Source organism: Tenebrio molitor, chromosome 8 (genome assembly GCF_963966145.1).
Source record: "Tenebrio molitor chromosome 8, icTenMoli1.1, whole genome shotgun sequence".
NCBI lineage: Eukaryota > Metazoa > Arthropoda > Insecta > Coleoptera > Tenebrionidae > Tenebrio > Tenebrio molitor.
In genome coordinates this window covers 19,959,668-19,983,091 of record NC_091053.1, presented here as the reverse complement: position 1 = coordinate 19,983,091, position 23,424 = coordinate 19,959,668, and the positions used below count along the sequence as shown (strand labels likewise).

The window sequence follows — 23,424 nt, the reverse complement described above, 5'->3', positions numbered from 1 at the left end:
TTGAAGCGAAATGCAGCAACTAAAAAACTGGAGCAAGTTAATAAAGTTTATAAAAGAACATAAAGACAAAGAGAAGGTGACACACGACAAACTGAAAACAAACTAAACAACAACCAAAATTGAAGATCTCTTTCCATATCTACCTATTTGAGTCAGATTCCGCCAAGATATTATGGGTGAAACATTTCTAATACTCATCATGGTTAATCAATCAGCTTTAATTAGGTTTTAACAAAGCAAGATGCTGTTTTTCTTCATAGTTGGGTAAAATCAGAAACGTTTTTTATTGAAGAGATGGCTTTATAATATAATAATTTTTGAAGGCCCTCTTCTTTCGCGCCAATATAACCACCCTAGTTCGTTTTGAACTTTCCATTTTAACTTTCTTACAAAATATACTTAAATAATTTTGCAATTTATTTGACAATGTCAATTTAAACAAATAAAAGTATGAGAGCTTATATTAATAACATAATTACATAAACATTTTTGTTTTATAATACAAAAATTTCCGATAATATTGCGGAATCTGGAAAAGTGCCCCGAATGCTTGCAGCGTTTCCACGTTGAATGGCAAGGGAAATCCTCTCGAAAAGGAATTTCTTTGATTTTGAATCGCCTGATTCCGCGATAAGTCGGTTTCCGATGACATTAATGAAATCGATGGCTTCTTTGCACCAAGGGCCTAAGGTTTCAAATGCTAAACCTTTAAACACGTAGTTTGACGAAATGATTGAACTATATTTGCTATGTTTGCGTTTGCAAGCCATTTCAGCGGCAAAACCTGAGACTTCAGATGATTTCAATACGTAACTGTCTGCAAGTGTATCTACAACAGTAACGTCCCAAACCAAAGGTTGACCTTTAATCCACGGTACTAAAGTCATCCCATCTGGGCGTTTTCCGTCATCCCGAGACAGTCCGTTTGGTTCTAAAATTGAATTCACATGAATTGAAGTTAAAGACCGGTTGATAATGGAATTAATTTCAGTGTGTCTTGAAAATCTACCACTGCTTTTGAAACAACTTAGACCGTGGGTGCCAATTTCGTCAACTTTCGCATTGCATTTGCAAATATGAGGTGTACAAAGATTACAACCCAATCTTAAACCAATACAAACTTGGAACGAAGTGTTATCTAAAAGAGTACCAATATTAGGAGAAGGTATTGCATGTAACCAAGATCCTGATTCTCTGCATTGCAAAGCTTTAAAACGAGCCAAGTCTCTAGGTGAATTAAAGATTAAGTCATTGGCAATTATTCCTTTGATATTAATATTATCCCAATTCTTCTGAAATTGCTCATTTGCTACACCCCAGACTGCTAAAGCTTCATCATAATGGTGAATATTAAGCTCATTATCCTTTGAGTTTAGTAATAAAGAAACAAGCTTTTTAACCCCATTAATTGAAGATAGGAAAGCAGGGAGGCAAATATCGGAAATGCGACGAATTCCCAGACCACCAAATCTAATCGGTAAAGTGGACTGACGCCATTGTAAATCAGTTAAACGTAAATTAAGTATTCTCTCTAAACAATACTTTAAAGAAGAATCAATTGAATTAACATAATTAGAAAATTTCCAAAATGGAGTTGTTCTTAATAAAAAATTAAATTTTGGTATGAAAAGACAGTTTTTGATTAAAGTATAAGCCACGTGTCTGTTAAGGAGTTCAGCTTTGTTTAAAAGATTTTCAACTGTAATTATAGTTTTTTCGACGGTGTTTTTGAAACCTTGGTCAAAGATTGGAGAGCCCAAAAGAGATAAACTTTCTCGGTCACAGATTTTAATGCCTGGTGCTAAATTTTGAAATTCCTTTATGACTTTTAAATCTGTGTCTCCAGAACAGCAAAAGATCTCGCATTTGTTAAAGTTTAATTCAAGGCCAATTTCCTGAGATAAATTTATAACTTTCTTAAAGTCGGATAAAACTACTTCTGGGTAATCAGCTAAGGTTCCATCATCTAAATACCATATATTCATTTGAGAATCCAAAGATAAAATAATTGGTTGAATGGCAAGACTAAAAATCATGGGACCGCAGGAATCTCCTTGCTGAGCTCCAACAGAAGAAGAAATTAAATGATTACCGAAAAATAAAGTTGAAGGATTTCTATAGCATTGATAAAGATAAGGGTACAGAAGTGGGGTATGACATTGGACTTCTTTCAGAATACAATCCCGTTCGACTGAGTTAAAGGCATTTTTGAAATCTAATTTAAGAAGAACTTTGCCAGGTTCGTGTGGTATGAATTGCAGCTTCGCATCCTAGTTTAGTTGCAACTCCAAGTTGGTGTGGAGATAAATACGAATTTACAATATTTCGACTTTGAAAACAGGCTAGCTTTGAGGTCAATCTTCGCAAACAGTTTCCGATAGCGATCGGTCTAATTCCTCCATCTTTTTTGAAAAATCAAAAATTCATAGATACCGACCGGGCAACATGAAAATAACTAGTGATTTAACCAACCTAACAACTGCAATTTTGATTTTGACAGTCCAGATGTTTTTTGAATGGACTTTAGTACATGCTTTTTAACCGTTTTTCTTCTTATTTGGTTTATATCTTCGGAGAACTTTCACAAAACCTAAAGTAAACATATTTTTTTTTATCTTTGGATGTTTTCCAAAACGATCTAAACGAAGACTTCTTGAAATTCCTTCAATTTCTCTCCATTCCACTTCAAAATAAATTTGTTTACTTCCTTAACCACTCTTTATGAGTTTTTTTACGACTTTGATATTTTCAGAAAGCAAATCTAATTTATTTTTCCTGCTTTTCTAGCCAAACTTTACACCTCTTGGAACGATTATAATAATTGAAAACAACCTTACCATTTTTTTCATAAACCAACAAGTAAACGTCAAGAATGGTTCTTAAAATGTTTATTTGGTATTGGACCCGTTACAAAATCTGTTAATATAAACTTAAAATTACATTTCCGCAAAAATATCGGTTTTCTTCTTGTCCTGTTGTCTCAAATAAGTATTCTGTAATGCTTTCAGCTTGACCTCTTTGTACTGATCTCTTTGATAGTTGATGTGTTCTTTGACCGAAAATGGAATGTCAGGTATGATGTACGCTATGACCCCGGTAACTAACATGACGAGATGCTGAGAAAAAACAAACTTTATATAAAATTTAAATTCGTCTTTACTCACCTCAAAAATTACCACCGTAAGAAATTTTATTGTTAAGTTGTACCAGTGGTCGTCCGTGAGTTCATACTTCTCTGTGTGGTCTGGAGGATATCTTTTGCCGGGGTAGTAACACACGCTGATGTTGGTAGGCCCTTCGTACGTCAAAGGATACTCGCTAACGTTAAAAGCTGAAAAAATACTATTCAACTATGGTGATAGAAAGGATTCAAAGAGTAGACGAAAGCAAAAGTAACAAATGTCGAAATTATAAACGAGAAAGAAACAAATTGACATTTTGGACGTGTTCTAGTGTTACCAACCTGACAACGTGCTGTTGACATATCCCTGCAGATCGTTGGTCACTGTGTGTTTGTAAACAGCTCGTTGTACAAATTCACTGGTGAAGGCGATCACAAAAGCCTAAAACATTCCATCGACTTTAAGGAGAAGATAACGAAAATGAATCGGTTACATTCGTGGCGACTCCGATGTAAGTGACTCCTTGCAAGATCCCATTCCAGGCTGCCAAATTTGGAACTTTGAAAGCCACCGGTCGTCTGTAAGCTTGAGTCATCTTAAAAGCGTCAACCCTCAACTCTATCAGATTGTTGAAGAGCGCAAGCAACGGAGCTGGTGGAAACGCGGCGACGAAAAACGTCACAAAGCCGTACTGAATTACTGGAAACATTTTTTATTTTTACCAAATCGTGAAGATTTCATATTCTTGTGATTACTCATTTGCATGTACTCCCCCATCATGTGGTATTTCACCACGGCGTTCAGCATGTAGTCGCATTCCCATTGCAACGTAATGTCGACGCTTTTGTCCTTTTTTTTCCGAAATCTGTTTATCCAGATAAGGACCTGACTACAAACAGGATTTTTATTTTGTCTCGACTGTTTAACTTTAATCCTTACGGTCTGATGTATTGTTTTGCTGTCATTAAGAGATTCTTGGCGAGCAAAATGATAACAAGCTGGATCCCGAGCTCGATGATGCATCCAGCTGGATCGCACAAGTCTGAGCCTATTCCTCCTACAGAGGTCCAGAGTTTGTGGTCTCCGGGGTATGTGTAGAATCTGGCCTAAGACACTATGAGTTTGTAAATTCACTAATTGATGATAAAGTGATTCAGGTATATGTGAAAAAATCACAATAACTGTGTTTTTCACGGTCTACGGTGCTTGGGTCAGTTGTGACCCAATTCTTTTTCGTCACATGTCACGTTCTCATTCGATCAATCTTGTAGTGCAAGAACAGCACAATTAAGGAACGACGTAAATTCTTCTTCGGATAAAACTTTCAACTTTGGTTGTTCTCGTTGTCTCAGACTTGCCAGAAAAAGTTAAAGAAAAATAAAATTAACAATAAAAACAATATTTCTGAAGCCACCTTAAACACAAATTATTTCAATTCCATTCGCAGTTGAGTTTTTGCATGTGGGTCCAAACAGACCCAAACACCGTTCAACAGAGATTAAGTAATAGATTAATAAAATTCAGGATTAGAAATTATAAAAAGAAATATTTTCGTAATTTATTTGCTTTTCTTTTTTATATGTAATTCTCATTTCTTTTTATCTCCAATGCTTAACTTATTCTGATTTTCAAAACATTTCTTTTTTTGTCTTGCTCTCCTAGGTTCAAAAACATTTTTTTGTTCCTCTTTAACGAAAAGCTTTGTTTCTCATTTCTTCCGTTCTTTTTGACATTTTGACATTTCTTCGTTTTTTCTCAACCGTCACACTTACGCATCGAGGAAAACTTCTTAATTTCTTTTTGCAAATTACTACACAATTTAAATAAAAGAATCGACTCACCTTCATAAACGCAATGTAAAAAATAACGCAGTAGTTGTTGACGAACGCAATGGCATAGCTTTTGTAAGTGTAAGAATTGTCAAAATCGACTTGCGTTCTTGGATTCTCCTTGTTGGTCAACCACATTGCAATTTTCCCGTAGAGCTGAAAGAAGAAATTCGAGAAAAAAATTTGAGGTTCTTCTAAACAAAATACTCACAAGCTCAAAAAGAAGAATAAAACAAACTGACATTATTGAACCCGAAGCCGAAGCAACTAGACCAACATTTGTAGTGATTATAGTCGAAGAAGAACTTCTTGTCAAAAACACTGACATACTCTTGACGTACACCATGACACCGAATATTCCGAGCGCCATCAGCAACCCCTGAAACACCACAAACGTACTGTCGGGTCGGTGCAGGTTCTGGTACTTGTACCAGAAGCAATATGGCGCTGGAAGTGATGGCGTATCTGTAGCACAAGATTTTCTTCGGAGTGTAGGGTTCCAGTGTGCCAGTAATGGGAGAAATCCTTCGATACGGGGTCTTCTCCTCGTACTCCGGCCTCAGTGAACAGTCGGTCTCGATGTGCCTCAAGTTCCACCTGATTTGCAACATCGCCTCTTCCCTCCGCCACAGCTCCAGGAACACCGTTGCTGGTGGTGGAATCACACGATTAGAAAGTGACAAACGGAAGAGGCAAACAATTTACTCACACCAAATGGACATCAGAGCGGCGAAAGTGATCACCAACGGGTTGTCGAACAGGTAGATGAGGTGCGAGTGCAAACAAGAACTCTTCAACAGTTCGTATTTGCAGTGCTCGACGATGCATCTAGGACACAAGATTAAGTCACTCTCGCAGACTTCTTTACTGGAAACAAGCGTTATGGTAAGGCGGGCCAACAGGTTGTGGTAGTGACCTTCGTAGGGTGAACGCTTGGTGGAAGCTTACTATTCCGAGGAGGAAAAAAGCGAAGCCGGCAGCAGACGCTGGGATTAGCATTCTGTTGTAGAAACCCAACCAGGCAAAGTAGAAACTAGTTTCGGGGCCGTAGTACTTCTCGATCAAGTCCAAAGGTTGTTGCTTGTACCAACACTTGAGACTGCTCCAGTACTTCGTCAACAACTGCAACACAACTCTTTACCAGTTGGTCCCGAAGGTTTTCCCACCGGGAGTTGGTACCTGTCGGTCGTTGAGGGGACCTTCTTGGGTCCACTCGTGGGGACCGTCGTGCAGAGGGAACGCCGAGTCGAAGATTTTCTTGTTGATCAGTTTCTCTATGCCGTACTCGTGCCTCTGGTCCCCGTAGGGGTTCTTCGACAGGACTTTGTGGATGATCAAGCCCTTCTCCGCGTTGGTTATGGTCGCCGGGGTAACCCCAGAGAGGGTGGCCCTGCAAGACCAAGCGAATCAAAAGATTCTTTGCGCCAGACTCTTGTACCTTGCCCTTGCGTAATTTGGACTGTATATGTCGGGAAGGGTCAGTTCTGTTCCCATGAACTCGTAAGGTCTAGTAGGGTACACTTTGTAGTCTACGTTCTGGAATGATAATTGTATGTTGAAGATCTCGGCAAAATTCAACAGCACGTTGTCCGGAGCGTGGATCTTTATGAAGTTGATGTCGTCGTTAACCTAGAACGAATCGTCACGCTCTTGCACTCTCCAAACTGTTACTTACAGTGAAAACAGACGACTTCAATTGGAACCCTTTCTGTTCTAGATTAAAAATAAACGTTTCGATCTTGGTGTAGGCGTCGTCAGTGACGGCACTCTTCTCGTATACCAAAACAAAGTCGACGCTCTTTTCGGGTTCCGTTACCTTGCCCTGTTTGTTCAACTCCTTCCTTCTGTTAGGTTTTGAACTGTTTTTGTCCAGAGCGCTCCTGTAATAAAACCAAATGAACAGTTTAAGAACCCAAACGTACACAATCTATAAAAAACACGTCATTTTGACACTGCCATCGACAGATTTTACCGTTTTCGTACTTTCGGCTTTCTAACGGGTCCCACCGAAATCAACATTTTTTTGTCCTGGCCAAGACTGTACCAGACACATTTAATTTAGCGTCAGAAATATTCCATCAGAAAACAGAAGCGTTCTGCTTTCAAAAATAAACATGAACGGAGAAGATTAATCGTACGAGTTGAACTGTCAACGTCATTTTGACAGCTTCTTCGTTCGAAAATCTGCTGTCTTCTGAATTGGCAAAGAAATTCTCTACGTACATGTTTGACACTCTGGAGGTCACCGATTCACTATCAACATTTTTCATTGTTCCAAATCTTCGTATTGTCCAAGTGAAGAACACCCAAACTCCAATCTTTGTTCCTCTTGCGTTTGGCTTCTGAGACTCGCACGCTTGACAGGTTTGACAAACTGTCACACGTTATAAAGAAAACCGTTTCCAAGAGTTCATTTTGATCCTTTAACAATACAAATAAGTGAAACAGTAGCGACACAAGTGACATAATTTTCCACACTTGCTGACATGGATTCTGATACTGATAGTTTCATCGATTACGCTTTTGAAGACTTGGAAGATGAAGAAATCGTGGAGAGACACGACTACATTATTGTTGTTGATCGAAATATAAAGAGCACGCGATATTTTCCGTACTTGGTGAGGTTCATTGACACCTTGCAAGAGCGTGGAGTAAAAGTGGAGTTGGGTTTTGGACAAGTACTTCCCTCTTCTTCTCTTCGCAAACACTAATCACACTCTGTTGCAGCTTAAGGAAAATGTGTACGTCAAACTCCACCTGTCGAGGGAAGCGACCAAAGAGCTGGCACGAGCCTACGACATCGACATCCAAAACACTGGACATCACTATATTTCAGTGTCGGCGATCAATCTGAAGATAAGTCAGACTCCGCTGACACTCAACCAAGACATTTTTACGAGAAAAGGGTAACCGCGAGTGTTGGTTTCTCACTTGTAGATTGTCCACATTGTAGGGAAGCCACGAACATGGAGAGAATCATGATCGTGTGCCAGTTGTTGAACGAGGCGAGATTTGGAGGTAGTCGCTTTGATAATCTGTACGGGATTAAAAAGCTGATAAGGATGGGGGCGGTGAAAGATGCGTATCCTCTGCACGACGGGGACTGCCACTACGACAAAAAATCGAACGAGCCGCTCAACGACAGACAAGTAAGAGCTTGGCCAAAAATTTTGGCACGGATGCAACGTCTGGATTACAGATGTTGTTAAAGTACTGGGCTAGTTTCTCCATGTGGTACAAAGAACAACCTTTGAACTTGATCGAGAAGTACTACGGGACCGAGGTGGCGTTCTACTTCGCTTGGTTGGGGTTGTACAACACGATGCTCATCCCGGCGTCCGTTGTTGGACTTGTTTGCTTCTTACTCAGCGTGCTCCACTTGTTTGCAGTGACTCACGAATCACTGTGAGTAAATCTTGCAAAGAAGTCACCGTTTTTCTCTTGGATGCACTTGCTCCACATGGATTTTTTCCGATTTAAACCTTCTAGGGAATCCATCTGCAAGAGCAAACTAATGATGTGTCCGCCTTGCTCGAGTGGCCACAGTTGCGTCTTCTATCCTTTAAAAATCGACTGCTACTACACCCACCTGTCGATCCTTTTTGACAACTACTTCACCGTGTTCTTCGCCGTATTCATGTCTTTTTGGGGTACCAACAAACTTAACTGAAATTGTAATTGCCAATTTCAACAGTACTTTGCAGCTACTGTGTTTCTGAATCTTTGGACGAGAATTGAGAAATTGTTGAAGATCCGCTGGAACGTCGAATATGTCCAACCAGTGTCCGAGACGAGGTTGGTACTCTTGTGGAGAAAAATCACTAGCTCCATCTTCAACTACTGATGAAGATTTTTTTGTTAGGCAAATATTTCGAGAGAGATCGGCGTACAGCAGGATGTCTTTAATCACTGGAAAATACGAACCGTACACGCCGTGGAAGTTGCAACTCTTCTACTATTTTCTTTCTTACGGGACTTGCGCCTTGCTGGTAAACTTCATTTCGTTCTGACTAGAAATCTTTTGTTGGTATTTCAGGTGGGAATAGTTTTGTTGGCTCTATTCGGAGTGATAATGTACAGAATAGCGATTAGCGCGCTTCTAAGAATGACTGATTCGAAGTACCTCCAAATTCACGCTACCTTCATAGAAAGCGTCGCAAGTGCAGTGTTGCAAGTTGTTTTCATTAAACTTTACGGAAAGGTTTGTTCTTGAATCTTCTTCAATCTTTCGTCCCTTCTATTTTGCTGTTTTTATTCTATTCAGAAATTTCTTCAAAGTATTTCATTTCTAATCTTTTAGTTTTCAATCAACCATTCTACATTTTCTTCTTTCCCCCAAGCACCATCTTCATCTGGTTCCTACTCCGCACTTCTAACTCCATTCAAAACCAGCGTTAACAATTCTTTTTTACAGTTCTACGCTCCACTGTCCGAATGGCTCGCAAGACTAGAACGCCCCCGCACCCAACAAGAATTCGACAGCTCCGTCGTCCACAAGAGGTACTTCTTGGGTTTCGCCAACAACTACGTGGGACTCTTCTACATCGCATTTTTGAAGGTATGACTCCAAAAATCTTCTGAAATTTTCTCAACAGAACGAATTAGGGTCGATTCTATTTGCCCTTCAACACCAGCGTGTCGAGCGTCAGATCCGACTATTGTCACCCTTGCGGGTGTCTGATGGCCGTGTGCGTTCAACTCTTCGTCATAATGCTCCTCAAGTCTCTAGCTGGTAACATCTTGACGTTGATAATCCCGTGAGTACGATCTCTCTTTGGAAGAAGAAACTAAACAGATTCCAGTTTCATAACTCAGTTCTGCAAGAAGAAAGAAGTTGACGAGAAGACGCCACGACCTCAGTGGGAAGTCGAGTTTCAGTTGTATCCAGCAGGTAGATTTCTGTTGACAACTGAATTCATGGATATGAGTACGTTCCACAATTCCTTCCAACAAATTAGTCTATTTTATGACTTGCAGTAATACAATATGGATTCGTAACATTCTTTGTGGCGGCATTTCCTCTGGCACCTCTTTGCGCTTTGATCAATAACTGTCTACAGCTTCGTCTAGACGCCTACGAGTTGGTAACCAGGTACAGAAGACCACTACCAAGAAGACAATCCGGAATTGGAATTTGGAACAACATACTAGTCAGCGTTACTCATCTCAGCGTTGCGACCAACGTGAGTAGACGTTCTCTCTTCTTCTAACCTCATCACACCTTGCAGGCGTTTGTGTTGGCCTTCACAAGCGACTTCGTCTCAAGAGAAATCTACAAATACAAACACGGAAACACCTTGAAGGGATACATCGAATCAACTTTGTCAGGTACGATCAAAACTTCTCTTGCTCTAGTTACGTTTAGAACTTGCACAGTTGTCGACCTGAAAGATGTTCTTCAGTACGGAGACAGCGACATGTTAGTGTACGAGAACAAGTCCACTTTGTGCTACTACAGGGCGTCGAGATACCCCCCCGACCACCCCCAAAAGTACGAATTGACCAGCCAGTACTGGTTTGAAGTCGGGATGAGGTTGTTGTGCGTCATTCTCTTCGAGGTGAAGATCCAAGGGTGATGTTATGTACGCTAATTTATCATCGTAGCATTTCATCATGTTCACGTGCGGTCTGGTTGCTCATTTCTTGCCGGATGCGCCACAAAAATTGAAAGAAGCGATCCATCGCGAGAAGACGGCGGAATGCAACAAAGCCCTTGCGGCAATTGACGATAACGCGAGAACCGCGAGGAACAGGTGGAGGAGAAGTGCCAGACTGGTCATTCAAAGAAAGAAAGCTCAATAAGTTTCGTTTAGGTTTTATTCGTATTGATATGGTTTAAAGTTGTAATAAAAAAGTGAACAATCCTTGGGGCATTTTTTCTTGGCAAAAACTACCAAATCAGCACACCTTAGCGAAAGCTGACAAGTGTTGTCAAAAAAGCTGAAATCAGACAAGAACATAAAAAAGTCAGCGTTCTATTACAATTCGGTGGTCAAAATTCACAACTAGGTACTTGCAAGGACGCGAAGTGATAGTCGAATTGGCCTACGGAAATGTATTGACCTTGCCTTATGCAAGTCATTTTTCTAGAGCTTTGTCAGATCAAAGAAAACGTCTACATTTTTTGGCCTACGGGCTTTCAGATTCCTTACAATTAAAAAAAAAACATAACTGAACAAAAAATGGCAATTCCAAAAATTTTCCAACATAACATTTTCAATTCCTATTTCCACCCCTCTCTTTCTCTATCCTTTCTCTCCTCTTCCACACATATTTCATCCATCTTATCTCCCTTCCGTTTTCGCTCAGTATTTCTCGCCGCTCCTTTCCCTCCCTCTCTCTCACTTTGTCCCATCCGTTCCACATGTGTTCTATCGTCTCTCTCTCCTCTCTGCACATCCTGTACCTTCTCTCCTCTCCTTCCGTCCAATACCTGTTCTCTCTCTCCTCATTCGCGCATCTGAATCTCGCCATCATTTTCCTCTCTTTCGCGCTCTTTCTCCCCAGGTACACCGGAACATCCTCTGTCATGCATCTCTCATACTCTCTGTTGTACCTCGATTCTCTGATACTCTCTATTCTCTCTTGCTTGTCCGTATCTCTGTCCCTCTCGCTCGGCTCCGCACACATCCATCTTCCTTCAGCTCTCAATCTTTCCACTTCCTCACTGGCATAGCCATTCGTCCTGCAGTATTTTTCTTTCTCCTTCTCATCCGCGTTCTTTTTCTTTTCTCTATAGCACTCAGTCAGTATCCTGCACTCTTCCCTTCCGCCCATTCTGTCCTCGAATTTTGCCGCTCTCTTCCCCGCTTTCACTCTCAGCTTGCTCTCTCCTCGATCTTCCGCACCAGCCATTCAATTATTCCTCTCTCTCTCTCATACATTCAACCTTGTCGAACGCCGCCCTGAAGTCTACGAACAATGCGCACATCCTCCCCCCTTTCTTCCTCAATTCGTTTCTTGTTAAATGGTCCAGGATGTACACATTGTCCATAGTACCCCTTCCCTTTCTGAACCTTGCCTGACTATCCGGCAACACTCCCTTTTCGTCGATCTCTCTCTTCATCCTTTCGCTCGAAACAGACGCATACAACTTATACCCCGTGTTCAGGAGAGTTATTCCTCGGTAGCTTTCCGCTCTGTTTTTCTCACCTTTTTTAAAAATTGGGCAGATTACGCCTTCTCTCCAGTCCACCGGGAATCCCTTTCCTCTCCATACCCCATTCATCAGTTCAACCATTCTGTCTACCATTCTTTCGGTCCCATACATCCACGCTTTATTTTGCACCCCGACCCTCCCCGGTGCCTTTCTCTTTTTCAACTTCCTTATCTGTCTTTCCACCTCTTCCGCTGTGATTTCTGTTTCCTCCGGCGCCGTCTGCTTCTCCTTCATTTGTGTTCCCGCCTCTCCTTCTTCCTTTCTCCCTTCCAGCAATTTCATGAAGTACTCTTCCCATTCTTGCATTGTTATTTCCTCGCTCACTGATTTCTTTTTTTTCCCTCTCGGTTTATGTATTTCCACACCTCCCTCTCTGTTCTTATTTCTTTTATCTCTTTCTCCTTTTCTTTTCTTCTTTTCACTCTTAGGAATCTGCTTCTGTCAATCTTGTTCCTCGTCCATTCTCTCAACGCCTTTACCACTTCATTCTTCGATTGCTTACATTCTCTGTCCCACCACCCCTTTTTCCTTCCTGTACCTTTTGACCCCCATACTGTCACCTCCTTTTTCGTCGTCGCTTTCTCGACCACTTCCTTCAGCTCTGCCGCCATCTTCTCCACTTCCTGCCCCTCAAATGTTGCTTCTTCTAGTCTCCTCCTGTACTCCTTGTTCATCCCACACTTGCTGCTCCTCCCTTTCCCTTTTCTTCGTGGTTAGTTCCTTCTAGCGTGAGATGGTCGGAGTCTACTCTTTCTCCCATTTTGAATTCCTCCACTCTCTCCCATGCTGTCTCATTCACTATTGCAGTCTATAACTGTTTCCCCCCTGCTGCCTATGTAGGTCATTTGTCGTTCTTCGTCCCCTTGTTTGTTCCCGTTCAGCACTTCCCATCCATTTTCTTCTATCCATTCCATGAGCCTCTTCCCCTCTGCATTTTCACCTTATCTTTTGTTTTTCTTTTTCCATCCCTTTTCTCTTCTTCCCTCCCACAAGCATGTATTCTTCCCTGTCCTTTTTCATTGTGTTCTCGACTCGTCTTGTTGTTGTTCTCATCTCTTTACTATGCACCGTTAATATTTTCCACCACTCGTTACCAATATGGACGTTTCTCTCCATGCATCCTTCTTCTTCTCCCCTTTCTTGACTCTTTTCTTTGATCCCCAATTTCGCCCCTGTTATTATTCCCCCGGTAGCTCGTCCCTTTTTCTTTTCTCCTTATGCCCATTGGCTTTTCCACTTGCAGTCTTTCGGTGGCGTTTTCTCTATTTTCTTCCAGCTTCTCTCCTCGACCCACGTTTCCACCAGACCCACTATCTCGAATTTTCGTATGTTTACCCAAAATTCTTCCTCTTTTCTACTTAATCCGGCCACGTTCCAATATAGTACTTTTACTCCTCCCCACCCTTTCGTATCTTCCTTCTTGTGTTCCCCTTTGTACTTCTTTTCGGTTTCCCGATTTCTTTGTCCATCTACCTTTTTCTTAGTCCTTTGTACATTTCCGTTGTCTCCGTTTCCTCAATCCCATCTTCCTCCCTAGTCCACGCCTCTTGCTTTGTTATCTTTTCCATTTACCTCTTTCGTTTCCTTCTCATCCCCTTTGTCGTTTTTTATTTCATTTCTCTTTTTTCTTACTCCTTGGGGGTTTTTGTTCCTCTTGATATTGTTACCCTTTTTATCTGATGATAGTGTTCACTATTTTCCGGAGATCGTTTGGTTACTGTTCTTTTATTGTCTTCCTTCCTTGCTTCTTCCCTCCCCTATTTCAAAGTAACCTGTCCCGTAGACTTTACCCTCTATAATAAGTTTGTCGTATTTCATCAGTGCTTTGTGTCCATCTTGCTTTGCTTGTTTTTCTTGGCAAAAACTGCCAAATCAGCACACCTTAGTGAAAGCTGACAAGTCTTGTCAAAAAAGCTGAAGTCAAGATTGTTTAGAGTTGAGGTAAGTGAAGATGTCTGAGCAGAAACCAGGACAGTCGGCTGATAAAGACGAAGATGACAAGAAGGAAGAAGAGAGGAGGAGATTCGACTATGTTATAGTCGTCGATAAGAACATAAAAAAGTCGGCGTTCTACAAGTCGGTGGTCAAGTTTCTCAACTACTTGCAAGGGCGCGGAGTCACAATCGAATTGGCCTACGGAAATGTATTGATCTCACCTTATGCAAGTCATTTCTCTAGAGCTTTTTCAGATCAAAGAAAACATCTACATTAAGCTGCACATTTCGGCAGAATGCGTCGAAAACTTTGCAACCATCTATGACATAAATATGGAAGACGTGGGTCACTACTACATCCCTTTCTCTGCGATTAACTTGCAAATGTGCCAGACCCCGTTGACCCTCGATCGAGACATTTTCTACAGAAAGGGGTAAATCTTCGTCGTTGCGAGATTTCGACGATCTAACTTTGCCTCCCAGTGAAGCTACCAACACCGAGAGGATCCACATTTTGTACGCGATGCTCTGCGAGGCTAGATTCGGCACCTCCAACGATGACAACAAGTACGGGATTAACAAGTTGTTGCGAATTGGTGCTGTCAAAGACGTTTATCCTCTACACGACGGACCCTACGAACTTAACGGCAAGTCAGACGAGTTCTTGAACGACAGACAAGTAACCAGTCGGAAAGTTTCCGTTCGTTAGACTTCAGTTTGTTTGTTAAGATGCTGCTAAAGTACTGGGCGAACTTCTCTGTTTGGTACAAAGAGCAACCGTTGAACTTGATCGAAAAGTACTACGGAACAGAAGTTGCGTTCTATTTTGCTTGGTTGGGATTCTACAACAAGATGCTCATCCCCGCGACAGTTGTCGGAGTTATTTGCTTCCTGACAAGTCTGATTCGGTTAAATGTCATGTACCACGATAGATTGTGAGTACGATGAGAGCCTAGAGAGTTTTCACACTTGCCACTTGTCTCTTCTTTTAGAGAAGACGTCTGCAACAGCGAGTTGATCATGTGTCCGCGTTGCGCTTTTGGCCACAGCTGCATAGCTAGACCCTTGAAAATGGACTGCTACTACGCCAGAATATCGGTTTTGTTCGACAACCCCGCAACAGTATTCTTCGCAGTGTTCATGTCCTTCTGGGGTAATAATCTCAGATTATTTTTTACGCTCTTTTCAACTTGTCCTCACCAGCGACAATCTTTATGAATCTGTGGAAACGTCTCGAGAACGTGTTGAAAATACGATGGAACGTGACCACTTCTACCATACAAGCCAAAACACAAACGCGCCTGCCGTTCAAAGAGAAAGCAACGCACAAAAGAGTTTCTACCATCACGGGACAGTTAGAACCCTACACACCAACCATCATCCAAATCTTCTCTTACTGTCTTTCATTTGGGACTTGCTTGCTACTGGTAGATTCCCTCAAACGCGCAACTTTCCCTCAAGCTGAATTGCAGGTCGGAGTCGTGTTGATCTTCGTCGTGGGGGTCATCATGTACAGGATCATAATGGGGTCTTTGATCAGGATGAGCAACTCGACGTATCTCGCGCTCTACGCCCCTTTTATAGAGTCCTGCACCAGCTCGATGATACAAGTCGTCTTCATCAAACTCTACGGAAAGGTGAGTCCTCGAGGTTCACACTCTTTCACAGCTTGCTCCTCCAGTTCTACGCGCCTCTGTCGGAGTGGTTGACCAACATGGAGAACCCAAGAACTCAGTTCGAGTTCGACAATTCCGTCGTGCACAAGAGATACATTCTGGGTTTTGCCAACAACTACGCCTCTCTCTTCTACATGGCGTTTTTAAAGGTACTGACAAGTTTTAAGAAATTTCATAACGACAGTTCGACAACAGGGTCGGTTCTACTCGCCTTCTTACGCGACAGTCACCAGTTTGAACACCGACTTGTGTCACCCTTGCGGGTGCATAATGGCGCTTTGTATCCAACTGTTCGTCATGATGCTTCTCAAATCCATGGCGGGGAACATCTTGACGCTCGTGGTTCCGTAAGTGATTGTCTTTCAAATTAAGATTCAAAGCGAGCTTGTCCTAGGAAAATCACCAAAAGGTTTGCCAAGAAGCCTGAAACGACAGAGGCGGCCCCACAGTGGGAGGAAGAGTACGAGTTGTACCCGGCCGGTCGATACTTGCTCACAACAGAATTCATGGAAATGAGTGAGCTATTTCTCTTTGGGTGAATCCCCCACTAACTAGTCTTCAGTTGTTCAGTACGGCTTTGTGACCTTCTTCGTGGCAGCATTTCCTCTAGCACCACTGTGCGCTTTGATCAACAACTGTATGGAGTTGCGTCTGGACGCCTACAAGTTAGTAACCAGATATAGAAGACCAGTTCCTAAGAAGGATTCAGGAATTGGGCCCTGGAGGGACATCTTGGAAGTGATCACTCATTTAAGCATCGCCACTAACGTAAGCTCTTTGACAGTTGTGGTGCCAACGTTCTTTACGCTCTTGTCGATCTCTCGCTTCTTGTAGGCATTCGTTTTGGCCTTCACTAGCGACTTCGTAGCAAGACAAATCTACAGGTTCCAAAACAACAGCTCACTGCAAGGCTACATATTGTCAACTATGTCAGGTAAATAGTCGAAACGAGAACCGCACCAAATGATTGATAATTCGAGTCAGTTTACAACATGAACGAAACAATCACGTTTGGAACCAACGACCTTCTGGAAATCACAGGAAGCAACTCAACTCTGTGCTACTACAGAGCGTTGCGCTACCCTCCAGATCACCCCAAGAAGTACGAATTGACAACGCAGTACTGGTACGAAATTGGTATAAGGTTGTTGTGTGTGATAGCCTTCGAGGTAAGACATCGTTGGGTTTAGAACACAAATGGAAAACTTTCTTGTAGCACGTCATAATGCTTACGAATGGTGTCTTGGCGTATTTCATTCCAGAAATGCCACAAAAGATACAACAGGCGGTCTACCACGCCAACACTTTAAATCAGCAAACCAGGCTTCAGATTATGCACGAAGAGGCGAAGAAAGTGCGAGAGACGGAGAAAAAGTCGAAGATTAGAATAAAACGCAAACGAACATAACTTTAATGTTAAGTATTTAAGTTAGATATGCTGTAAATATAAAAATCTTGTTAAACCTGTGTTTGCGTTAAAATCTGTCATAATTCTAAATTTCCACCAACACTGCATTATTCTACGTTGGAAATACAACCGGCAACACTGCTTGGCGTCAGATTGTATTTGTTAGGTTATCTGTCAATTTCCGTTTTTACAACTCAAAATTTTAGAATAAAGGAACAGAACGAAAACCTTTTTTAAAATGCAGCAAGTAAGTAGGTAGAAAATCAAATTCTAAAAGCAAAATAAACTTATGAACTAATTTTAATGTTTTCGAATCATGTTTGTGAAATAATTATATCGCCAACTTTGGTTATTAAGAATCCCCAATTTAGTAATATTTTTATTTTGCCAACATAATTCAACAGGTGGTGGAAATTTAGAATTGAGACAAACTAAACTCCATTCAAAAATCAAAAAACCACCAACGTCGCATTTTCCTCGATAATTACTATCGGCAACGCTGTTTAGTGTAAAATTTGGTGAGACTTATAAGTTTGAGGTTAAATGTTTATTAAGTGTCTTGTTTTTCTGGGCATGTTTAAGTAAAAATAATAAGAATCAATAAATAAATGAAACGTGCTGCTAATAAAACAATACGAACGAAATTCAAAGCAATTGAATTTTATTTTGAATCAAATAAATGTCATAATTTATAATTACCAACATAGTATGAAAAAATATCTACCTAGGGTTTTTTAAACTTTACCAACCTAAAGCAACAGGTGGTGGTTTTTTGATTTTTGAATGGACTTTACTCTCGTGTCAAAAATGGATTACTCCCTCGGATTTAGGGATATTCGTTACTAGATTGCCATAAATTTGGTTAGGTTGGAGGCTATGTGGTTTCTGGTGACAAACAAAAGATATCCCAAAAATGTAAGACAGCAAATTAATTGTAACAGTTGCAAATGACTAATTTCTCGCTAAGTGATAGATGATTTTTCGTTTCACAATCAATTTTGGTTACTGGTGGCATATTTATTTGGATTTAATCTCTCAATTCAAAGTAACCAACCTTAGGCATTCAAAATAACTTTTGAAAATTCTAGTTACACACAACATGAAAAACGTTATTTCCCTAAAAGTTCGAATTCTAGGGAGTAATTTATTTTTGACACGAGAGTATAGTTACACTTTAAATTGAATTGTCAAAAAAGGATTGCCAAGATCCACCAATACCGCAGTTTACGTCGAGATATGCGTGGCAACCCTGCAGAATTTTGACCAAGGTGAATAAATGTTAAGTTAATTTTTTTATCCACAACCGATACATTATGAGGTCATAATTCTACTGTTTTGAGACGTCTTATGGGATTAATAAAACACTAATGTCTTATATTATTAGTGTCTTTTTATAAGTAATAAGACACGGTAGCGCTAAAGTCAGAATAACTTTATTTAGATCTACTAAGATTTACATTAATATTCACATTAACAGACAAAACATTGGCGTTGTTTCCTTTTAAAAAAGAAAATATTATCGGTCTTTTTTTGTTTCATTGGCGAAGACAGGTTAACTGCAATAGTAGATGGAACTGGAGTCTCACAGAAGTCAAAGCCGAAGTTTCGGTGCACTTTCAAAGTTGCCTTTAACATAGAGACATTTGTCTACGACGATGAAGGTACAACATACTTTTTAGTACTAACATTGAAGAATTACGCCGATAGGAGCTCTTCGGTTATCTATCACCATAGATTCTATCACTGATGTTACACTACTTTTTTTCTTTCCAATTAATAAAGTTTGCAAATTTTCGTAGGCTTCCTTCGATTTTCTCGGTAATGACTCTGAAGTCGCTTTTTCAGTTTCTGCAAGTATTTTCGCTGAAATATTCTGATTCTTGCCAATATTTTCTATTTTTCAAAAATGAATGATTGCAAATTGCAAATGGGGTCGACAAAACAACCGGAAATAAATAGCAACCGTTCCATGACTTCCTGGTATAAATTAATTCATCGTAAAATGACAAACGTAATTTGGAAATGTCATTCAAAATGTGATTCTTTGTATGTATTGTCTTATTAGTTTAAAACACTCAAGAAAAGCGTAAACAGCTCGAGCTAACGCTCTCGCTCTCGTGTTTACGGTTGGCTTAAAAAAAACGGGAACTGTCAGATTTTTATTAAACACAAATTGACATAAATTGACAAATTAAATTTCCAATTCACATTAGGTCAAATTTCATTTCCCGTTTTTTTTGAAGCCAACTGTACCTTTTTCTTTCGTGTTTTATATGCTTAATAAGACACTTATACACGATAAATAACTATAATTATTTTTCCGTACACTCCATTAAAATAATTCTACAATTTTTAATTGTTTGTTAACTAATCTTTTTATTATTGCACCATTGTATTAAATTTATATTTTTTAATGTGTCAGTTTGCAAATTTAAACTGTAATTTCAGTGGTGCCAACTTTTTATAGTCACTAAAGAAAGAATATTTATTGTTTAACCAAATCCAAACGTTACACGATTTGAAAAGAAAACAAGCCCAATCGACGGTTTGTAGTGTATTTCAAATTTATTTCACAGATACAAAGTTCCATTTATATAAAATAATTTACGGCAACAGCACAGAGAGGACATTGTGTTGTGGCTGCCCTGGAACGGTTCCGGATTTTTTAATTGAAGTTAAATTCAACAACAGCGAAAGCATTTAAAATCAATTACTCGTCCGCGGAATAAAAAGTAAGGTATAACGTAAAAAAAAGTCTTATGGAAGTTTTTGTGGGCACATAATCGAGAGTACCTAGAGCTAAAGTCAAAACGAAACATGACATCACGTGGTTTGCGCAGAAGACGAATGTAGATCAGTTGAATCCAGCTTACGTATATGACAGTGGCGGAGCCAAATTTTTTCTTTTGTTTACGCTATAGAGGGTGTTGGAGGAATGCTATGAAGATGAAGATAGTTTTTATTATTCTATTAGAGGTTTTACAACAAAAGTAGATGACCTCGGTGTAGAATTTCTTTCAGGTGAAGAAAATTGAGTTTTGGTTAAGTTTTGCCCCTAAATTGACGACTGTATGATACGCCTCTTCTCAGCGAGCGCGCATCCTAAGCTCCGCCCTGTCATGTTTCGTTTTGACTTTAGCTCTACCTATTTTACGTTAACGTCAGGCCAAAGAATAAGTACGCTATACGTATAGCGTACTTATTCTTTGGTCAGGCCCACAAAAGAGCTCTTGTCAATTTTTTCTTGGGTGTAAACAGGGAAAAGTATTCTTTTGTTAATGTTTGGATAAAGAAGTGAAACTTTTACCAGATTCAGGCGGTTTAAGAAGTTTAATGTAATTGTTAAAAATGAAATTACATACGCTTTAATAAGAGCACTTAAATTATACAATTACAATTTTATTAATTATATAATTATAAATTACAAGATATAAATTACACGACTTGGACCATTGAGAGGAATATACTATGGTACCGCGATCGAATAATCTGCGAGTTGTTGGATCGGCCTCTGCAGGGGATGCCCCAACAGCTTCCCGACCGAGTCATGCAGAGTCTTCGTGTCTCTGGCTACCGAAAAAAAGTACGCAAAACCCTTCTGATCCAAGTTTTGCAAGACGTTAAAAATTTTGTTGCAGTTGTTGTCGTCATCGACTGGTTCGTGCGTCATCAAGACGTCCAACGTGAAATACGGAGAATCCAACAATTCTCTCACCTTTTCGCTCTCATCCAGTTTGGGTAGCGTGTACGAGCGACCGTAGAGTAGAATGGTGCGCACTACGTATGGTGGGGGGAGTAGCGCACCTTCTACTCGACACGCTTCCGGAACTTTGACGTTTTGCAGAATCACGTCAAACAACGAGCTCAGATCGAAAATATCTTCAGTTTCGCAAGCGTTGACGTTTTGCAACGCGTTGATCACCTCATTGATGTTATTGGTGAAGTTAACTTGCCACATCACGTTGTTTTCGTTCAACACCGCCAGTGCGTATTCGTGTTTTTTGTTTATCAGTTGTTTGGAGTTTAGGAACATTTCAACTGCGTGTTTGAGCATGTCAAGTGGTTTCTTCTGTTGGGTGTTGAGTCGAAAAGGTGTGAAGTTTTCGTCTTCCGCGGTGTCCACGATGATTATGATTTTTTCCTTGACGTTGTACATTGGTAGAGTTCTTTTTAAAGCTTCCTCAGGAACCATTACTTCTTTAGGTGGGTCGGAAAATGCAGGCTCGGGGAGGCAAGTCGTAGAAATTTTCTTCTGTTTTTCGTCTTCTACTAAGTTGTCGCCTTCGCCCTCGATTTCGATGGGGATAATGCGCTCCCTCGAAGTAGACGGTTTTTCAGACATCGCAAATATGTAAACTGTCAGCAACGGTGAAAAGAAAATTTGATAATTTGAGCAAATAACTTAGGTTAAGTGTCAGACAACTGTCATTATAATTTCCTAAATCTCGGATAGGTGTCACCAGCACCACTTAAACTGAAAAGAAACCTGTTTTATCCGCCAAAAATAAATAAATTAATCGATGAATTAAAGAAGTCGACAACCAGTAAAACATGCACAACGCGAAAGAAAAATGTTTCGCTTTTTATCTATTTTTGAAAAAAACAAAGGTTTTTCAGTAACACAAATTCAGAATTTAAAATTTTGTATTAGGTTTTAATTCAGGACAAAAACGGTGACATCTGAAGTAACCTGAACAGTAACACTTAATTAGTATCAATTTTTAAAAGTAACATTTTCTCTGAATAACACTCTCCACACTAATGATCACCAATTAAAATCAACTTTTCAAGGAATTGTTCGGGATGTTCTTTGAGGCTCTGCAACAAGCAAATCAGACTAGATCAAGGCAAACTATTTTTACATACTTGAGACAATCATTGTGTGTTTTGTATTCCATAGTTGCACTAGCTGGAATATTAAGTAGTCTTTTAAGTGCATCTCTTATTCTAGCTGTGGTTGCTTGGTCAGAAGCAGTCCGATTCCAGATACTCAAGAGGTATTCCTGATACCTGGTTGAGACCACCACACCACAAATTTCATTCCCTGCCTAAAATTCACACTTAATCCTGCACTTCAATATATCTGTCATTATTACCATAAACTGTTCTCCTAACATGGCCATACAGAGATTTTCCCAAGCCCTACCAGCTTGTTCTTTCCTTAACCTTATCACCTGAAACAACACATCAGGAAAGACAATCACCACACCATAAGTGACTTACCCATTTGCCCCCTTTTTTGTTGGCAGCATCCTCCCACATGGGTTTAATACCTTTTTTAAACAAGTGTAGATCTCTGTGTGCTGGTATATCTTGCAGTCGAACAATGTGTGAGTACAAGGCCCACCACTGCTCCACAGTCCCAACCTGCCCCACAAGCCTCAAGGCCTGACTATATCCTTGTGACCCTTGTACATGGGATGGCCTTTTTGAAAACCATAAACAATAAGGATGTTGCAACTTGTGCTCTCCTGGTGGGTATTCTATCGAACCAAGGTCTGTAATGTATGGACCCACTTCGTCGTCACCGCTACCGCTGTCTGAATTTTCCGTATGGTGTTTCAATCTGTTCTTGCAATAAATAAATAAACAATTCATCTGGAAATTGACAACTCACGGCTCGTATTTGTTGGACATGTTGGTGTTTGTGGTTGGTTTATCGACGATGTATACCATGAAACAATATTATCACAGACTGTAATTCGCTTTCTTACTGTTGTAAAGCTTTAAATTTATTTATTTTTTTGAGGCTAGATTCCTCTAACATCAACTTCCTCTTTGTTAACCTTGTGGCGCAGGGGTACCAATCACGGTAATATTTCAATCTTCTACTGTCAAATCTTCCATACCATAAAGACACAAAATTTACCTTGAAAACAGCAATATAAAGAATTACTCTACTGAAAATTTGTGCTCGTCAAAAATAGGCGCTCGCTTATATCGTCGAGAGCATTTTCGAATTTCATTTCAAATGGCGCTGTTGGCTGTAGTGAATTTCCAAATCCAGAAGCAGCGCGAATTTTCAATTTTACGTCGACTCGTTAAATTTAACAATCTAAGCAGCCCAAATCTTTCTTTCCACCTCATATTTTGCAGTTATAAAATCTATTTGATTAGTGTAATAAAAGCGACCATGTATTAGCAGGAAAATTGCAATGTTTCAAATACCCACGCGTATGAGGGGTATAAAACTGTATTAGTACGCTGTATTCGTGTGGAAGATATAAATTCGTAATTAAATTCTATAATTAGGTTTAAAACTGTTTGAGGAGCCCCAGAAATAAATCTAAAACGAT

At 40.1% G+C, this 23,424-nt stretch overlaps 4 protein-coding genes and 1 pseudogene across 7 annotated transcripts; 2 read left to right on the top strand and 3 right to left on the bottom strand.

Moving 5' to 3' along the window:
• Positions 1–2,873: 2,873 nt before the first annotated feature.
• LOC138137095 (anoctamin-4-like) lies at positions 2,874–7,292 on the bottom strand. 3 transcript variants are annotated; one of them, XM_069056382.1, is made up of 15 exons: positions 7,175–7,292; positions 6,627–6,831; positions 6,390–6,580; positions 6,131–6,341; positions 5,868–6,073; positions 5,661–5,818; positions 5,383–5,600; positions 5,163–5,330; positions 4,964–5,107; positions 4,062–4,228; positions 3,878–4,011; positions 3,616–3,821; positions 3,464–3,563; positions 3,165–3,331; positions 2,874–3,116 (listed from the first exon to the last, which is right to left on the bottom strand). In XM_069056382.1, the coding sequence occupies exons 1-15, from the start codon at positions 7,219–7,221 to the stop codon at positions 2,937–2,939; spliced, it is 2,502 nt and encodes an 833-aa protein (XP_068912483.1). In that variant the 5' UTR covers positions 7,222–7,292; the 3' UTR covers positions 2,874–2,936. The 3 variants fall into 3 exon arrangements, with proteins under 3 accessions (XP_068912483.1, XP_068912482.1, XP_068912484.1); XM_069056381.1 differs by lacking the exon at positions 7,175–7,292 and adding an exon at positions 6,924–7,131; XM_069056383.1 differs by lacking the exon at positions 7,175–7,292 and adding an exon at positions 6,924–7,131 and having other exon boundaries at positions 3,177–3,331.
• Positions 7,293–7,415: 123 nt separating this feature from the next.
• Positions 7,416–10,802, top strand: LOC138137096 (anoctamin-3-like; annotated as a pseudogene).
• Positions 10,803–13,836: 3,034 nt separating this feature from the next.
• On the top strand, positions 13,837–17,187 carry LOC138137356 (anoctamin-3-like). Of its 2 annotated transcripts, XM_069056702.1 has the most exons (14): positions 13,837–14,253; positions 14,300–14,478; positions 14,528–14,723; positions 14,774–14,979; positions 15,037–15,197; positions 15,248–15,471; positions 15,517–15,681; positions 15,726–15,869; positions 15,916–16,067; positions 16,115–16,236; positions 16,283–16,488; positions 16,555–16,654; positions 16,705–16,889; positions 16,937–17,187. In XM_069056702.1, exons 1-14 carry the CDS (start codon positions 14,062–14,064, stop codon positions 17,126–17,128), a joined length of 2,424 nt encoding a protein of 807 aa, XP_068912803.1. In that variant the 5' UTR covers positions 13,837–14,061; the 3' UTR covers positions 17,129–17,187. The 2 variants fall into 2 exon arrangements, with proteins under 2 accessions (XP_068912803.1, XP_068912802.1); XM_069056701.1 differs by having other exon boundaries at positions 15,248–15,681.
• A 3,252-nt stretch (positions 17,188–20,439) lies between these two features.
• LOC138136273 (BRISC and BRCA1-A complex member 1-like) lies at positions 20,440–21,587 on the bottom strand. The gene has a single exon (XM_069055380.1). It carries the CDS (start codon positions 21,468–21,470, stop codon positions 20,595–20,597), a length of 876 nt encoding a protein of 291 aa, XP_068911481.1. The 5' UTR covers positions 21,471–21,587; the 3' UTR covers positions 20,440–20,594.
• Positions 21,588–21,758: 171 nt separating this feature from the next.
• eIF4EHP (eukaryotic translation initiation factor 4E homologous protein) lies at positions 21,759–23,045 on the bottom strand. The gene is made up of 5 exons (XM_069055381.1): positions 22,746–23,045; positions 22,352–22,694; positions 22,225–22,302; positions 21,995–22,176; positions 21,759–21,946 (listed from the first exon to the last, which is right to left on the bottom strand). Exons 1-5 carry the CDS (start codon positions 22,802–22,804, stop codon positions 21,907–21,909), a joined length of 702 nt encoding a protein of 233 aa, XP_068911482.1. The 5' UTR covers positions 22,805–23,045; the 3' UTR covers positions 21,759–21,906.
• Positions 23,046–23,424: the final 379 nt, after the last annotated feature.